This window comes from Lissotriton helveticus, chromosome 9 (assembly GCF_964261635.1).
Source record: "Lissotriton helveticus chromosome 9, aLisHel1.1, whole genome shotgun sequence".
NCBI classification, from domain to species: Eukaryota; Metazoa; Chordata; class Amphibia; order Caudata; family Salamandridae; genus Lissotriton; species Lissotriton helveticus.
In genome coordinates, this window is record NC_136070.1 from 641,646,436 (window position 1) to 641,664,424 (window position 17,989).

Genomic DNA, 17,989 nt, shown 5'->3' on the forward strand with positions numbered 1-17,989 from the left:
ATAAAACATCTTTTAGGGGAACTTGGTTTGGCCTCTTGCTGGCATAGTCACTCCGCTCCTCCAAAGAAGATTCTAAAAAAACTTTTCTGGGAGTGGGTTGGCGTGAAGCGCTCTAGAAGCCAGCAGCATTGCAAAACCACCGCAGCTTTCCTGCTGTTCAAAGACGTTGTCTTGTATGAGCCATATATGGATATTATATCAGTTGCTATGGATAGGTCCTTGTACATTAAATTTCGGCTAGGAACCTTGCCCTTGGCCGACCTCTGTTCAAGGTGGAATAAAGCCCAGCCCACATCACGCTTTTGTGCCTTTTGTCAGGACAAACCAGAGACGGTGCCACACTTCCTTTTCGAATGCCCGGACTATGGTCGCCCCAGATCACGTTGGCTTGGCCCCATTTGCAGAGAACTGGGGACTCGTCAGTACTCTGTTGCCCTTCGGATTCTTTTAACTAATACAGCCCCTCCTATTGTTTGTGCTGTTGCTAAATTTTTAAAATGGGCTTGGTTGATTAGACTTAGAAGACTGACCATAACAATTTAATTCTTTTTTATCTAATTTATGCTGACATAACGTGTTTTAATTATCATTCCATTTGTACAGTCTTACTTATTTCGACATGCTGTTTTTATCTTTTTGTACTGCTTTTATGATATGTGCATATCGAAATAAAGCATCAATCAATCAATCAGTTTCAGTCTGCCAAACTGATGGGTCCACCCGCCTCATTTAGCGTCTGTATTCTATTTACAGAGCCCGGTTGGTTGTCGACGGAATACTTCTTGAAAAAAAAAACCTGCCAATAAGGGACAAGATAAAAATGGAAGAACGACCCGCAAATCCATGGAAAGACTGGGGGGGGGGGGGAGGGGGTGTAATTAGCTTTTGATAAACAAAACAAAGTTTGATTGCCAGCCTTCATGGTTCACAGAGCCATCAAACTTTAAATATATTGATAGGAACACCCTGACAGCTGCTCCTGTCAATGTACATGTCCATCAGGGTGATGGCATAAAGTGCTTTGTTGCCCTGATGGACATTACACTATTGGCTAAACTCTAAATCAAGACCTAATGTTTAAATATTGTCCTTTCAAAAAATCGCATCCAGAATATCGAGTATCACAGTCGATATTTGGGAAGACTTTATTATGACAGTACAATATTTTGCCACTCCATATTGTGACATGCTTCCTCTTCGATGGGTTGCCATTAATAATAATGTTTCTTACGTTATTTTTCACCTGCAACAGGTAGGGGGCAGGTGGTGGAGTTGGGGTTAGGGAAGGTCAACTCACCTGTTCGCTGACCACAAGATCCCGATGAGGAATGGATTTAGGAATGAGATCTGGGGCGGCGCCGGTAAATGCAGGTTGATCTTCACACTCCACAATCCTGAAAGAAGCCAAGAGAAGACATTTCACACTGGCAGATATGAGCACAGTCCGAAGCATGGGGTGAATCCAAACGGAGGAATAGTGCAGATGTGAGTGGGATGAGAGAGAGTGAATATAACAGTAAGCTTGAGTCAGGTGAAGAGGAGGACAGAATGTTTCGAATGGAGCAGTAGAGAGACACAAGAAATTGGAAAACTGAGTGTAAGCGTGAGATGGAAGACAGCTCAGATCGGAAATAAGGGAGCAAAGATTTGTAACGATGGAAACGAAAATAGGGATCCCATATCTGTGATTAGGTGAATGCTGGGTGACAAGAGAAGGTGTGTGCTAGACGAAGTAGAGTTCATGGTTGCAATGGGGGACCCGAGTCGGGGCTACGAATGTTAAAGAGGGACTGATGAAGGGGCGAACAATTGTGTGACAAGCATTAAGAACTAATTTAAACGTTTTTCAGGATTGGGGGAGTGTACAGAGATTTCAAAATACTTAGGAACTTAAGTCTGCCTCTGTCTGCATACCCCTTTGTTGTTCTCGACGGGAAAACCCAGATTGCTGGCCTTGCACAAGGACTTGTACTACAGATACTCTACTTTCTTCAATTACTATGAGGCAGCTGAAGCAGAGCAACGCCTAGATCGACGAGTGTCAAGCAGTATGGCTCTGGTGCCCCTCTCCTAGGCCAGTAAAGACTGAAGCTTCCACGCAGGCAACTTAGGGGAAGATAATCTCTTATGGGAAAATTAAGCGTGAAAATAACTTGTCCCTTCGGAGTCTCATCAGCGTTGAAGTCAGGGCAGGACATATTAATTTAGGATTTTTTTCAACCATGTATAGCTCTTGCTGAATCAAGATATAGAAATATGCAACTGCTGTGACTAGTGTCACACTGCTAAAGCAGGATTACTATGGATGTGGTCTTACAGCTAGAGAGGTCAACCTCAAAGCTGGGGAACCTGGTTCAAGTCTCGGCAGGTTCGTGCAACATCCTGTGATTCTGGGCAAATCACTTAATCTCCCTGTGCTTAACAAAATGAATGTGTCCGTGTGTAACGCAACCGGTGCTCATGTAAAAAGCACTCTAGCTTCGGGTTGAGTCTGCGCTATATAAAACTCCCAAAAAAGAAAACAAAATGTAGTGTGTAAGCCAACCGTTCGTTGAACGTTGGATGATAACAAACCACCTCAAACTCAACGCATCAAAAACTGATATTCCAACTGGCAGAGAATGGAAAAGCTGTGCTCCAAAAAGTAAAAGGCTCAATGAACGTGGAACACTGCCAACAACTACAAAGTAATTCTATCAGTTATCAATGACTCATCCCTCTCTAGTTCCTCAGGTCAACCAAGTAACTAAATCCACATTTAATCCCATGCAGGCATCTGGTGTATTTTTCCGCACCTTGGATTCCCACAGAAGATTTAGGCTACTACTTCACTGGTCATATTGAGACGGACTATGCCAAGGGCTTGTGTCATGGAGTATCAAACTCCGACATGAGACACCTCCAGAGAATCCAGAAAGATGCAGAAAGACGATAATTCCACACAAACCTACGGAATCGCATCTCTCGAGTGCTGAAGGACCTGCACTGGCTCTCCGTTGTTAGAAGATCCACTTCCAAAATATTAAACATAACGCATAAGGCAATTAAAAGAATCAGACCACTGTTCACATGACACAATGTACAATGTACTCTCAGAAGAGGACTCTAGTCCACATTTGCACAACTAACCACACTTTTTTACGAGAAGAAAAGTACATGCTGTACATCTTTCTCCGCCCAAGCGGCTGAACCGTGGAACCCGCTACAGGCAAGGACACGACTGACTAATAATCATCTGGGATTCAGGAGACTGTGAAGACCTGGCTTTTCTTGCCTATATAATTGTATTGGAAACATGTACAAGAGCACTAAGCCAACCAACAAAATAAGTGGATCATTAATATTTCATGCTCTTCCCTCAACTACTTACTTCTGACAGATGAGCACACATGCCATTCATGTCGTTCTGATAGACTTATGAAGAGACAGCCAGAATTATGATATCCTAACTCCAATGTCCACCCAGCCGAAACCTGGATTTAGCAACCACGCAGAAGTTACAAATACCGATTAAAGACATAAGCACAGACACTTTTTCTTGACACACATCTAACTGACACCTGTAACAAAATGTTTACTAACATCTGTAAAACTAATGCGTATGTTGAATACGCCTGCATATGAACTTTGCATGTCAGGCCTACATTGTAATCTTCACGCATTTTAGACTGTGAATCTGTGACTCAGGCATGTGCTTGAAGGTTTGCAAGTCAGGGCCACACAACCTACAGCATTTGTTCCTCTTTCTAAACCAAGCACGTGAACGCTCACATTTAATCCACCAGCTTAACAGCGCAAGCACTCAGGAATCCTTACTAAGGTGTAACCGACCGTGTTCATGAAGGGTAAACCGGGCTACTCTATATTCAAACATGGTGTATAATAATGGTCTGAAGGACTGTGGAAGAGAGCAAGCCAATCAGACTACGAACAGCGCGTCAGTGACATCATCTATGCTGGTCATATGATTATTAGGGTGAAACGTATCATTAACTGGCATAGGTCTTAACATCCTCAAGTTAAAATAATTAATACAACACTACACAATTGTGCATGATAAGATCATTATAATGCAAGACATGAGCTAGAATTGATTGAATAAACTAACTGCGCATGTGTTTTGTTGGCTGGTGTAGCTACATAACGTACCACCATATGTATCTCGGAGTAATGCTCCCTTTGTTTACATTGATTTTGAAGTATGTGAAACAAATAATTTTGAAGATTCTGCATCTGTTTGATGCCTCCTGGTCTCTAAAGGATGCAGCCATTTTGTGGGCCTAGCTTTGATGCCAGCACAACTGTAGATTCTATGTCAGGACCCGGAGAAGAGAATTAGGCTGTTCTTTCTTCTTTAATTTTAACCAGCAGCCATAAGATCAATCAACAGCAAACACAGAGAAAGACTCTTTCCCATGAAGCCTAGAAGAAAAACCATCAAGTTTGTGTTGCAGTCTTTCAACCAATCAGGCACCTCCTGGTACAATAACTGCCAAAATTCCCTGCTGGACTTCCTCTTTCTTCGCTGCTGGCAGCCTTCGTCAGTTAACCCCTTCGCCGCGGGGCTAATTCCCCTGCAGCGCTGGGGGGAGGGGGGGCGCGCACAGCGTCACGGTGCTTGTGACGAGCTCGGCTCGTCACGCTGCACCGTGGCGCTGTGTTCTTGACGAGCTGAGCTCGTCATGACCACGCCCGTTTTTGTGGAACGCTCAGCACAGCAGGGGAATTATCCCCGCATGTGAGCGCCTCGTGGGTCATAGCACAGAGCAACCGTGCCTCATGACGAGCTGAGCTCGTCATGAGCACGGAAGGTGTTAAGGGCACTTTCCCTCAGTTCTGCTGTTTGGGATTTGGTTTGTCAGCACCTGTGCTTTATTGTATTTACTGTCTCTATCGTATTTTTTAGTACATTTAGTATATTTTATTCAGTCTTTGGCTGGAACTGGTAATCGGAGCACTCGCTCCTCATACGTGACAGCAAGAACGCTCTGTCGTTCTTATGCGGCCGCAATTGATTGTATAATTGCCTGTGGGAGTGCGCGGCGGTCCGCAGACCGCCCGAGAACGTGCCTCCCTTCTCTCTCGTCAGCCGTTTTCCTGTTACCAGACGCGGTCAGAGGTCGCGTCAGTTGTGGCTCCTGCCCAGCGCGTCTGCTAGCTCGCGCTGACTCGCCAGGCCAAGCCTGGAGAGGAACACCCCGCAGGGGTAAGGTGGCAGGATCCTTTAGCCTGATTGCGCAAACAGGACCATGTTTTCTCCCTACTCAGCCCATATGTATTGAAGGGCGTTTTGCTGGGTTGTGAAGACCACCAGTCACCAGCGTGGGCAGGGTTTGATCATCCCTCATATACCTGGATCAGTGCTACTATGCAAGGGAGTTTTGCCCCCCCTCCCTCCTGGTTCAGATCCTGTGAAGCAGGCTCACAAGTGTGGTGTTCGCTCTGTGCGTTAACAGGCACCTCCCCAGACCCTCGCCTGGGTTGGGTTGGCCTCTCTCTCTAGGGACTTTTCTCCTGGGTTCCAGCCCAACTTTATAAGCCCTCTCACCTGGTGGGTGACCACCATGCTACTTCCCTGACACCTACCTCTGTCCTCAGCGCCTCCGGATTCCCTGTAAGATGGAGGAGTTCCACAACTACTATGAGGAGGAGGAGGAGTAGCAGTATTTCCCGCTCATGGACGACTTTTGTGATGAGGTGGACGCCTCCATTGTCAGTCCGGTCTCATAGGCGGTGGCCCCTTTGGAGAAGAGGTTGAAGGACCTGGCACAGAAGTGCCTTCAACCACTCCGGGCGAGGGAAGAGCTTCTGGGGCCCTCCGCCCCAAACCTCCAGAGCAGGCCTCCGCTCCCACCTCTGATAAACCACGCAAGCACCCACATCCGGAGGGGGTGGACTTGGACGCGTTCAACAGACTAAAACAGGAGTTCTTTGACACCAAATCCCTTACGGCGCCATCAACGGCCCCACCAGATCTCCCGACCCCAGAGGGTCAGGATGCAGCGGCCTCCCGCAGCCCTCCGACGATTCCCAGGTTGGGTCTGATGGGGATTCTGATCACGGCAGGTCCTGGCGGCCCTCCCCACCGGGAGACACCCAGTCCGATCTTTTAGATCCGGAGGATCTCCAACACCCCCGTTCCTCAGAGTGGGTACCTTGCGAGAAAGTGGCCAAGTATGCAGCTAGTCGGTTGCGGAAGCCCCCAGATCAGGAGGTCCGTTCCCGCCTTAGGGTGGAATTCCCTCACCCATCTCTCGACGGCAAGGTGGCCGTGAAACCTGAGATCGACACAAAGATGGCGACTTTCCTTACTAAATATATTAGGGATCCGAAGAAGGGCATTGACAGGTCCTGGAGGGCATGCCAGGACAAGCTGTTCGATGTCACAGGGCCATTGGTCAAAATCTTTGACATGAAGGAGGATGCCAAGGCGTCTGGGGTATTATTCCCGCCGGATGTCCTCTCTAGTTGGGCCCAGAGAGATATACTCTTTCTGGGGAACGCAAATTGTGCCATCTCTACTGAGAGGCGCAAGTCGCTTCTCATCAAACTGGACCCAAAGCTCGGCGAACTTACCACCTCTGAGGCAGGTCAAGTGGCTCAAGGCGGCCTCTTTGGGGACCCGTTTATGAAGGAGCTTAGTAAGTTTGTCTCTACTTTCAACTCCTTAGATAAAGCCCAATCCACAGTGAAACGCATTTTCAATACGCAGGTTTTCAGCGGGGCCGGCCAAGGTAGGGGATGCTCGGCTGGCCACTCTTCACAGACCGCCTCCGGCAGGAGCCAACAATCACAGAGAGGACAGCACCAATACTCCTCGCACTTTGGTGGTTTCTATCCCACCAGGGGTCATTCACAGCGCAGAGGCCAATGCAAAGGAGCTTGGGGTGGTGGCCCTCCCTCCTCTCACGGTGAGTCCTTCTATTGTCTCATGTCATTGCTTGGGGGGCAGACTAGCTTCGTTCCTAGACAATTGGCGGGCTCTCACGACCGACGCTTGGGTACTCCAAACGGTGCAGGGTTTTCACATAGAGTTTTATGGCTCCCCTGTCCAGGTTCCCCTCCAACATCAATCTGCTTTTCCGACAAGGAAGCGGTGCTGATACAACAGGAGGTGCAGGAACTCCTGGACAAACAGGAAATCTGCCTCGCCTCTACTCATCCAAGAGCCTTCTTGAGCAATCTTTTCCTTGTTCAAAAGCAGGACCGGGGGCCAGCGACCGGTGATAAACCTCAGAGAGTTCAACAAGTGGTTGGTCTACCGCCACTTCAAGATGGAGGGTATTCACCTGCTTCGCGACCTGGTGCGTCCCAATGACTGGATGGTCTGCTTGGACCTCAAGGAGCTCCATTGGTGGTTATCCCACATAGAGGCTTGGACCGGGTGGGCCATCTTCGACTCCCTTCCGGACCTTGTGATCGAGTCAGACTCCAGTGGTTCTGGCTGGGGAGCTCATTGTGGGAAGTTCACCACAAGAGGAGGCTGGTACGCCGCAGAGCGTTCACTCCACATCAACTGCCTAGAGCTCATGGCGGGCTCTTTTGCGGTCCGTTGCTGGACCAGGAACAGGGCTCAGTCATGTGTCCTTCTGAAGATGGACAACGTGGCAGCTGTCTGCTACATAAACCACCTGGGGGCAGGGACCCACTCCAAGGCCCTGGCGGATCTGGCCAAGGGCTTCTGAGTACTGCCTGGCCCATCAGGTTTTGGTGATAGTGGAACACCTCCTGGGAGTAGCCAACCAGGTGGCTGACTGGCAATCCTGACATCTTCGAGACTCGAACCTGTGGAAACTGTTCCCTCCAATTTTCCGAGCCCTTCAGGATCGATGGGGGCCCTTCTCCGTCAACCTGATTGCGTCTCGCCTCAACCACCAGCTTCATAGGTACTTTAGCTGGAGTCCGGACCCGGGCTGAACGGCCACCGATAAATTCCTTCAGGATTGGTCCCCCAAGCAGGGTTATGCCTTTCCCCCCTTCACCATGATAATGCGATTAACAACTCAGGTCCGTCGGCAGAAGGCGGATCTGGTGGTGATAACCCCGGTCTGGAGAGCGCAAGCGTGGTTTCCAGTTCTGATGGAACTTTCTTGGGCTTCTCCAATCCGTCTACTCCCGCTCCCTCATCTCATGAGCGATCCAGCAGGCACCCCTCATTCCCAGATGGCGAACGACTCCCTACCACTATTGGCGTGGAGTATTACCGGGCAAGATAGATGGTCCCAGGACTTTTGAGACATGCTGCAGAACTCTTCTCCCGGGCATGGACATATGGCATGGTTAAACGTTACCGATCAACCTGGCCTCGATGGATGGGTTGGTGTCTGCAGCGGGGTCTGGATTCCGTGGAGGCTGACGTTGTCCACATCCTGAGTTTACTGGCCCAACTAGCTTCAGAGGGTCTGGCGTACAGGACGATTAATACCTTCCGGTCTGCAATTTTGGCCGGGCACACTATGGTGGCAGACCACCCCTGGGGGACTACCCGCCGGTGAGGAAACTTCTGCCCGGTATCCGGCTGTCAATCCCTCCAGAGCTGAGATATTCAGTCCTCTGGAACGTCAACAAGGTCTTGAATCATCTATCCGAATGGCCTAGCAATAAGTATTTGTCGCGCAAGCAACTGTCATCTAAACTGGCAATGTTGTTGTGCTGGGTGTCCTGTAGACGGGTCTCAGATGTCAGAGCCCTGGATATTTCTGGGCGATCGTTCACTCCGTACGGTGTCACTTTTCACATTTCCCTGCATACCAAATGCCAGTCAAGGGTAATTTCCTACCCAGATTTCCCTGGAGGTCCTAAATTCTGGGTCGTGAAATGTATCAAAGATTATGAAGCCATGATGGCGGATGTGCGCCCACATGGAGAACGCCAACTTCTATTTGCCCTGAGGAAACTGTTTCGAGCGATCTCATCCCCAACCATCATACGGTCGGTCCGCTGGGTGATGCTGGAGGCTGGCATCGATACGAAGGTGTTTGGGGCACACTCAGCAAGAGGTGCCATGGTATCTAAGGCTTTCATGCTAGCAGCTCTCTTGCAGAACATTTTTAATGCGGCAGACTGGTCATCGGACTCAACCTTCAAGAGGTTTTACTTTAAACCAGTCTCCTCATTAGCGACCCTAGTCGTAGATAAGCTTTGAACTAGCCTAATCCTCGCCTCCGGGTCCTGACATAGAATGAAAAATGTTCTAGCTTTCAATTCTATTAAGGACACGGAGGCGAGGATTAGCCAACCTTCAGGAGTAGCGTGGACCCACATGGGCTGGTCAGGCATACTTCAGATAAAAGTAAAGCGGTTTCCTGGTTTTCATATGTTTATATAATGCTATGCACAATAACCTCTTCATGCGCAGGGTATTATGACCTCTTTTCTGTCCGTAGGTGCAGAGTCCTCGAAGCAGGATTATAGATCTTCCGCAGTCGGTGTGAGAAGTTGGCCTGGCATATGCTGTCCACAATTCTAGTGGGCACCTTGCACCAGTCTAAACTAACCTTATTGATGGTAGGTTTAAAGACAAACTATATTGAAAGCTATCCTAGTGGTAGCTGTGGAGAGCAGCCTTCAGGCTAACTCTTGAAGGAATGTAAAGCAGCTTGTTTTACCAGTCTATAATCTCATGAATGACCAAATGAAAGGAGAACCACACCAGGTATATAGATAAAATAAATGTATTTATTCTAAACACATCCCTCTAGTCTCTTTATGAGGTTATAGGCAAAAGTACATACAGTAAACTTATTTATCACACAGTAAATTAGCACAATATACGTTGAGCCCTAGGAGTGTACCATACCATATATTAAGAAAGTGATATAAGAACCACAACTGACATAGATACAAGGCCTAGAGCCTTCGGAACCACTGGGGCCACCAGGAACCACCAAAGGTAGTGACACAGGGGACCCACGGGGGACGCGTGCAGTGTCTAAACACAGCCGCGAATCATCATTAACTTCTATGGGGAAAATCGCGGTTGGAAAATTACAGATTAAGGACATTGGAAGAGGACTTGGAGCAAACCCCTTTAGAACTAGGCAGTTCTAGAGTCAATACCCACGGAAGCACGGGAGTACTCGAGTTACCTCACCCAGGGAAAACGGGTGCATAGGTGTCTTTTGATGTCTGGTTTAGTCGTCGTTTTCAATGGAGATCTGCTACAAAGTGCTGCTGGCGACCAAGTGGGAAGTGTCCGGATGGATCCAAGGGTGGATCGGAGATCTGAAGAACCTGAAAGCAGAGGGGACAGAGTCTGGGTCACTTGCCAGTGACCAGGAAGGTGATGAGCGGATGCCCACCGATGTCGGGTGCTTTCAGATAAAGAAGGTGAAGCTTGACTCTTCAGCCACGAGGACCAGGAGGCGTCGACGATGACCAGGTGCTGGATTCGAGCATTCCCACGAAGGATGCCGAGTGCTGCGGTGTCGGTATCCGGATTGGACACAACAATCCTTGGCAACAGCAACCCACGCAGAAAGGAAAGATTGGCTTCAGTGCAGGCCAAAAAGGTCTGAGGGACTCACCACTCGGTGGGGAGTCAGGGCACATCAGGAGCAACCAGGAAAGCCCAAGAAACAGAAGAGTTACCTCCGTGGGGACCCACCAGTCGACGGACCAGGGATCGCGAAGGAGCCTCGAGCGGAAATGCTAGAAGCGGGCTCACGGAACACTCGTGGAGTGTAGGCCAACAATCTTCGGTGCAAATGGTGCTCGGGGCTTGGACTACAAAAAACCAACTTCGGGAAAGCTCGGGAAGTGGATGCACTTGCAAATGTGCACGGTGTCCAGGAGTTCTGGTTCCACGTCACTCGTGAGGGCTGCGGGTCTCAGCTTTTCTGGGATCTCGTGTCAGCCTCTGAGAAGTCTGGAAGTCGGTGTCCTGAGTCGCAAATCCATCGGGATTCAGCAGGAGCCTTGGAAATGCAGACCGGCAAGATGCTTCGTTGGTACCTGTTTGAACAGGTGAGTTACCCCTTGGCCCCAAGGGAGATTCTTCCGTCTTCTAGTCAAAATAGAATGTCGAAGTTTCAGGATATATGTTGCAGAGTTTCGTCCAGGTGTAATCTGAAGTCCTCAGCACTAGGTTCCTATACTTATACTAAGTTAGGGGGTTGGACTTACTCTGGGGACCCAACTATGGGAGGGTCAGGGAAGAGGGGTGGTTACACCCAGTCCCTTTGTCCAGTTTCGCGCCAGAGCAGGGGCTGAGTGCCCCTGCAACCGGTTTGAACTGGGGTATGCACAGGGACACCAAGTGTGCCCCAGCACTGTCTGAAAAGCATTGTATGAATGCACCCACTAAGCCCCAATACACTATAGCCTGTCTGGTAGGTGGTTACACCTCCCTGTGACAGGAAACCTATTGTCCAGGCCTCCCCTGCCGGAGTTTCGCCCAGCAGCAGGAGGTCAGACTAGTGTCTGTAGCTGCAACATCCATTTTGTGATGCTGGGGCTCTTTTAAACTATTACCGGTTAGGTTAGTGTGTACATGTCTTCTCCCTCTAGAAGGGTGGAATTCTACCCCCGCCACCAGGATTGGCATGGGGGGTAAGATTCCAAAGTGTTTGACACCAAATACGACATGTTTCCATGCAGCCATCCCAAAGTTAGCATTTACCGCAAGGTTATAATGCACTTAAGAGTATATGGTCTGGCGTCATCACAGAACAGCATCAGAGAATAGATTCCGAAAGCCTGCCATAGGAGTGACTTATAGGTTTATATGTGTCAGTGATTAAAGGTGGATATAGTTAAACTATATCTCAGTAAGGGGTGCATGCACCACCTTACCCAGGCTGCAGTAGCAGACATGTGGTACCATTTTGGAAGGCTTCCCAGGGGTGGCAAAATACATGCTTCAGCCCCTGGTAGGCCTCTGGGGAACCTATGCCTTTAGTTCCTAAGGTACCATATACTAGGAACTCACAAGGGCAGTAACCAATCTGGAGTGTACCTAAAGTACATGCAATCAAGTTAGAGAGGAAGCAGCTAGGCTGGGGTCCTGGATAGCAGAGACCCAGCCAGACTAAAGTCGAAACAGTGAAACACCAGCAAAAAGGAGGTTACCCATAGTAAGCAGATCCTACTCTCCTACACAACCACCCCCCCCCATTCCCCCCAAACGCAGGGACAGTAAACTAACCTTGTCCAGTTGAGTCTTCATGTTCTAAGTGGGAATATCTGGAGAGTCCATCTGCATTGGCATGTTTACTCCCACGTCTATGTTCCACTATATAGTCCATCCCCTGTAGGGAAATAGACCACCTCAAAAGTTTGGGGTTTTCACCCTTCATCTGTTTTAGCTATAAGAGGGGCTTATGGTCAGTCTGAACAGTGAAGTGAGTGCCAAACAAGTATGGCTCAGCTTCTTCAGAGCCCAAACCACAGCAAAGGTCTCCCTCTCAATAGCTGACCAACATTTCTCTCTAGGGGTCAGCCTTCTGCTAATAAAAGCTACTGGCTGGGCCTGACCTTCATCATTCAATTGCGACAGCACAGCCCCTATCCCCAACCTAGATGCATCTATTTGGACAATGAATTCTTTGGACTAGTTAGAACTTTGCAGAATTGGTGCATTGCAGATGGCCCGCTTCAGGTCATCAAATGCCTTTTGACAGCTTACTGTCCACTGAACTTTCTTAGGCATTCTTTTAGGAGTTAAGTCATTCAGGGGTGTCACAATGGAACCATACCCCTTGACAAATCTCCTGTAGTACCCAGACAGGCCCAAGAAAGCTCTGACCTGAGTCTGGGTACTTGGAGCAACCCATTCCATGATGGTCTGGATTTTGCTCTGTAATGGTTGAACCTGGCCTCCACCTACAAGGTGGCCCAGGTACACAACCTGACTCTGTCCTATCTGGCACTTAGTAGCCTTGATAGTTAGGCCTGCTTTCTGCAGGGCCTCCAAACATTTCTCAGGCGGATCAGGTGATCCTTCCAGGTGGAGCTAAAGACAGCAATATCATCTAGATATGCTGCACTATAGTCTTCGAGGCCTGTTAGGACATTGTTCACCAACTTTTAAAAGTGGCAGGTGCATTCTTCAGACCAGAGGGCATTACCACAAATTGATAGTGCCCACTAGGGGCTGAGAATGCGGTCTTTGCATCATCAGCTAATCAGTAGCCAGCTGTAAGATCAAATGTGCTCAGAAATTTGGCTGAGGCCAACATATCTATAAGCTCGTCTGCTCTTGGGATTGGATGGGCAACTCAGTCCTAGAGACTGCATTGAGACCTCTCTAGTCAACACAAAACCTAATCTCCCTCTTACCACCCTTTGTGTGAGGTTTAGGTACCAAGACTACTGGACTAGCCCAAGGGCTATCTGAGGGTTCAATAACTCCCAAATCCAACATTATCTGGACTTCAGTCCTGATACAGTCCCTGACATGATCAGGTTGCCTGTAGATATTATTTTCAACAGGCAGACTGACCCCAGTGTCCACTTCAGGAGTGCACCAGGTGGTCTGACTTGGAGTCAGAGAAAACATATGTCTGAACTGATTGAGAACTTGTCTGCAATCAGTTTGCTGCTGATCAGTGAGGCTGCCTGCCAAGGCTACACCATCTACTGATCCATCATCAGGGTTCTGTGAGAGCAGGTCAGGGAGTGGATCACTCTCTTCCTCCTGACCCTCATCAGTAGCCATGAGCAAGCCTATGTCTGCCCTGTCAACATATGGTTTCAGTCTGTTGGCATGAAGCACCCTATGGGGGCTCCTGGGAGTTCCGAGATCTACCAAATAGGTAACATCTCCCTTCTGTTCAACAATAGTGTGGGGTCCACTCCACTTGTCTTGGGAAGCTGCTGGGACCACTGGCTCCAACACCCACACTTTCTTTCCTGGCTGGTAAACAGTCAGTACAGCCTTTTGGTCATGCTAATCTTTCTGTAATTCCTTGCTTGCCTAAGGTTTTTAGTTGCCTTTTTCATATCATAAGCCGTCCTGGAGCGGAGACCAAGTACATAGTCCACTATGTCCTGTTTAGGGGGCTTGAGAGGTAACTCCCATCCCTCCTTCACCAGACACAATGGGCCTCTTACAGGATGCCCAAACAGAAGTTCAAAAGGGCTGTAGCCAACCCCCTTCTGAGGAACCTCGCTGTATGCAAATAAAAGGCAGGGTAGTAGGATGTCCCATCTCTGCCTAAGCTTTTCTGGGAGACCCTTGATCATACCCTTTCAGGTTTTGTTGAATCTTTCAAATAAACTATTGCATTGTGGGTGGTAGGGTGTGGTGAATTTGTAATTCACTTCAGACTCCTTCCACATTGCAGTCAAGTAACTAGACATAAAGTTTGCACCTCTGTCAGATACTACCTCCTTAGGGAAACCCACTCTTGAAAACACTCCCAAGAGGACTCTTGCCACAACAGGTGCTGTAGCGGTCCTAAGGGTTATAGCATCTGGGTACCTAGTGGCATGGCCCACCACCACTAGGATAAACCTGTGCCCAGATGCTGTCTGAGGATCCATTGGTCCAACAACGTCAATCCCACTCTCTCAAAGGGAACCCCCACCACAAGAAGTGGTATCAGGGGGGGGGGGGCTTTGTGGTGCCACCTGCTTTGCCACTGGCTTGACAGGTGACACAGGAGAGACAAAACTCCATTGTGTCTTCAGACATGTGGTGCCAGTGAAAGTGAGGGACAATCCTGTCCCAAGTCTTGTTCTGGCCAAGGTGTCCTGCTAAAGGAATATCATGGGCTAGTGTCAATAGGAAGCCCCTGAACTTCAAATGTATAACCAACCTCCTGGCTGCACCAGGCTTGGGGTCTCTACTCTCTGAGTACAGGAGTTCATCATTCCAATAAATCTTATGGGTGCCACTAGCATTCCCTGCTGCCTCAGCAGCAGCTTGCTGTCTGAGGGGTTCAAGAGAAGGGCAGTTCAGCTGCTCCTGACTCAGATCTGCCCTGGAAGGGTCCCCTGTCCCCAAGAACTCAACCTGATCAGTCTCAAGCTCCTCTGGGACAGGTCTTTCTTCAGGAGCACAATCATCTCCCTCAAGAGACTGATCATCACTCTGAGTCAGGGGGAAGGCACTGCCTTTACCCTACTGTTCCTTTTCTTGGAAGGCACCTGGTCCATTATTCCAGAATCCAGGGCCTGTTCAGTGTTTAGACTTTTTGACCTGTGACCTAGTCACAGCTAACACATGTGCTGAGATCCCTAACATTTCTGTATGGGTCCTAAACTCCACTTCAGACCAGGATGAAGTCTCTAAATCATTTCCAAGCAAGCATTTAACAGGGAGGTCTGAACTTACCACAACTTTCTTGAGGCCAGTTACCCCTCCCCAGGAGAAATTAACAACTGCCAGGGCATGGTTGGTCCGGACATTGCTAGCATTTATCACTTGGTAAAGTTCACCAAGTATGATCTGTCCAGGGTCCACAAAATCTTGTGTCACCATTGTGACACTTGCGCCTGTGTCCCTGTAGGCCAAAGCCTCTTTTCCATTTATTAAAGGCTGTTGTCTGTATTTGCCCAGGTTACTGGGACTCACACTGGAGAACAAATCACAGATCAAGACAGCCTGAGTTGGCACTCTGACTAGGCCAGAGCCCACCTTAGTACCCAGGGTTAACCCTACTAAACCCTTCTGCTGAGTACCGCCACTTGGAGCTAAACTAGGGGGAACAGTTTCCTTAGGGTCAATGGTGGCTGGAGTTGCAACTTTCTTGGTGCAATCACTAGTCCAATTATTCTGTTTACAGACTTTACACCATGGTTTATTTTGGCCTTTCTTTTTAGAAGATTGGGAATCCCCACCATTAGAAGATTTGTAGGGGCCTTGTGAAGACTTCTGGTCTTTACCCTTCTCCCCACCCTTATTAGGAGCTTGCTTCTTCTGGTCACCACCTAGGTTCCTTACCTTCTGCTTCACCCTGGTTCTGACTCATTTGTCTGCCTTATTTCCCAATTCTTGGGGAGAGGTCAGATCAGAGTATACCAGGTGCTGATGCAACAGCTGATTCTGACAGTTATTAAGGATCTGTTCCCTCATGATCAAGTTATACAATCCTGTATAATCGCACACTTTACTGCCCAGTAACCAGCCCTCCAGAGCCTTAGTAACACAATCAACAAAGTCAACTCAGTGCTGTGTCTATGCCTTTTAGGTATCTCTGAACTGTGTTCTATACTGCTCAGTGGTTAGGCCAACCCCATCTATGAGAGCACTCTTCAGGACCTGGTAATTATTAGCATCCTCCTCTCTTGACAATGAGGAGCTTGTCTCTACCTTTGTCTGCAAAGGAGAGCTGCAAGATTTCTGCCCACTGCTCCTGGGGTACCTTCTGTACTTTGCAGGCCCTCACCAGTGCAGTTATTCATTTGTGGGTGTCCTCCCCACTGTTGTAGAGAGGGACAATCTTGCTCAAGTTTTTATGGTCATAAGACCTATCCCTACCTCTAGGGACATTGCTGCCACCATGGGACACTAGTCCCATCTTTTTTCTTGCTCTTTCAAGCTCTAGGGACTCCCTTTCTAAGGCAACTCTTTGTCTCCTTATCTCCAGCTGGGCTTCTTCAAACTTCAGATGGTTCTCTCTCTTCTCCTGGGAGGTGTCCCTCCTATGAAAAGAGACAGAGGTCCCTACAGATGTGTCAGAATGGTCAGATTCCACTGAAGGAGGTCTGGGCCTTCTAGGCACACCCCCAACTCTTCGTGGGGGGAGAAAGACAGTGCCAGCTTGGCCTTCTTCCTCTCCAGTTGGAGCTGGATTATCCAGGTCTGGGTCATAGTCACCTCCCTGGTCAACATCAGAGTCTGAGCCCTGTGGGTTGGTACCACTGGCCTCTTCCCCATCTGTTGCATCCACCCCACTGTCTACCCTTTCAGGCTCTGAAGCCTTCTTAAGGTCATCCTGCAATAACACCTCTCTGAGATGTTGGGTGGTTGCATTCTTTGGTGTCTTTAGTTTCATCATTGTACACAGAGCCCTTAACTCTAGAAAAGGGAATGTGTCATAGTTGAATGTCTGTAACATACTGACATCTGGCAGGGACACACTGGTTCCTGGCCCTAAAGACATAACTAGTGAGCTGTGGTGTATGCACTACCTACTCTAGTAGTTTACCTACTAAAGTCTCTTGAGTTGTAGAAAGGGTGTGTTTAAGCCCTTGACACACAACTCTAAGTTCAGTAGAACTTACTGTATTTAAGCTTGTATTATATATACCTCTGGTACCTTTAGAGGTTTTCAAATGATCAATCACTTGAGATTATCTGGTAAAACAATGGCAAGCTGGAATCCCACACGCTGCACACCAATGTGAGAGGTTGGCCTGGCATATGCTATCCACTATTCTATTGGGCACCTTGCACCAGTCCAAACGACCCCTTATTGATGGTAGGTTAAAGACAACCTTATAGAAAGCTATCCTAGTGGTAGCTGTAGAGAGGAGCCTTCAGGCTAAGTCTTGAAGGAATGTAAAGCAGCATGTTTTACCAGTCAATAATCTCATGAATGACCAAATGAAAGGAGAACCACACCAGGTATATATATATAAAATATATGTATTTATTCTAAACACATCCCTCTAGTCTCTTTATGAGGCTATAGGCAAAAGTACATACAGTAAACTTATTTAGCACACAGTAAATTAGCACAATATACGTTGAGCCTTAGGGGCGCACCAACCCATATATTAAGAAAATGGTGTAAGAACCACGACTGACATAGATGCAAGGCCTAGAGCCTTCAGAACCGCTGGGGCCACCAGGAACCACCCAAGGAAGTGACACAGGGGACCCACGGGGGACGCGTGCAGTGTCTAAACACAGCCGCGAATCACCATTAACTTGTATGGGGAAAGTCGCAGTTGGACAATTACAGATTAAGGACACTTGGAAGAGGACTAGGAGGAAACCCCTTCGGAACTAGGAAGCACTAGAGTCAATACCCACGGAAGAACCGGAGTACTCGAGTTACCTCACCCGGGGAAGCCAGGTGCATAGGTGTCTTTTGATGTC

General features: G+C 48.4%; 1 protein-coding gene across 2 annotated transcripts in view; it reads right to left on the reverse strand.

Moving 5' to 3' along the window:
• Positions 1 to 17,989, reverse strand: part of SIPA1 (signal-induced proliferation-associated 1) — a 246,686-nt gene that overhangs the window by 18,717 nt on the left and 209,980 nt on the right. For both annotated transcript variants that reach the window (XM_078660715.1, XM_078660714.1), the window contains exon 11: positions 1,298 to 1,394. In XM_078660715.1, the coding sequence (XP_078516841.1) occupies positions 1,298 to 1,394 (97 nt within the window). The remainder of the gene's footprint in view (positions 1 to 1,297; positions 1,395 to 17,989) is intronic.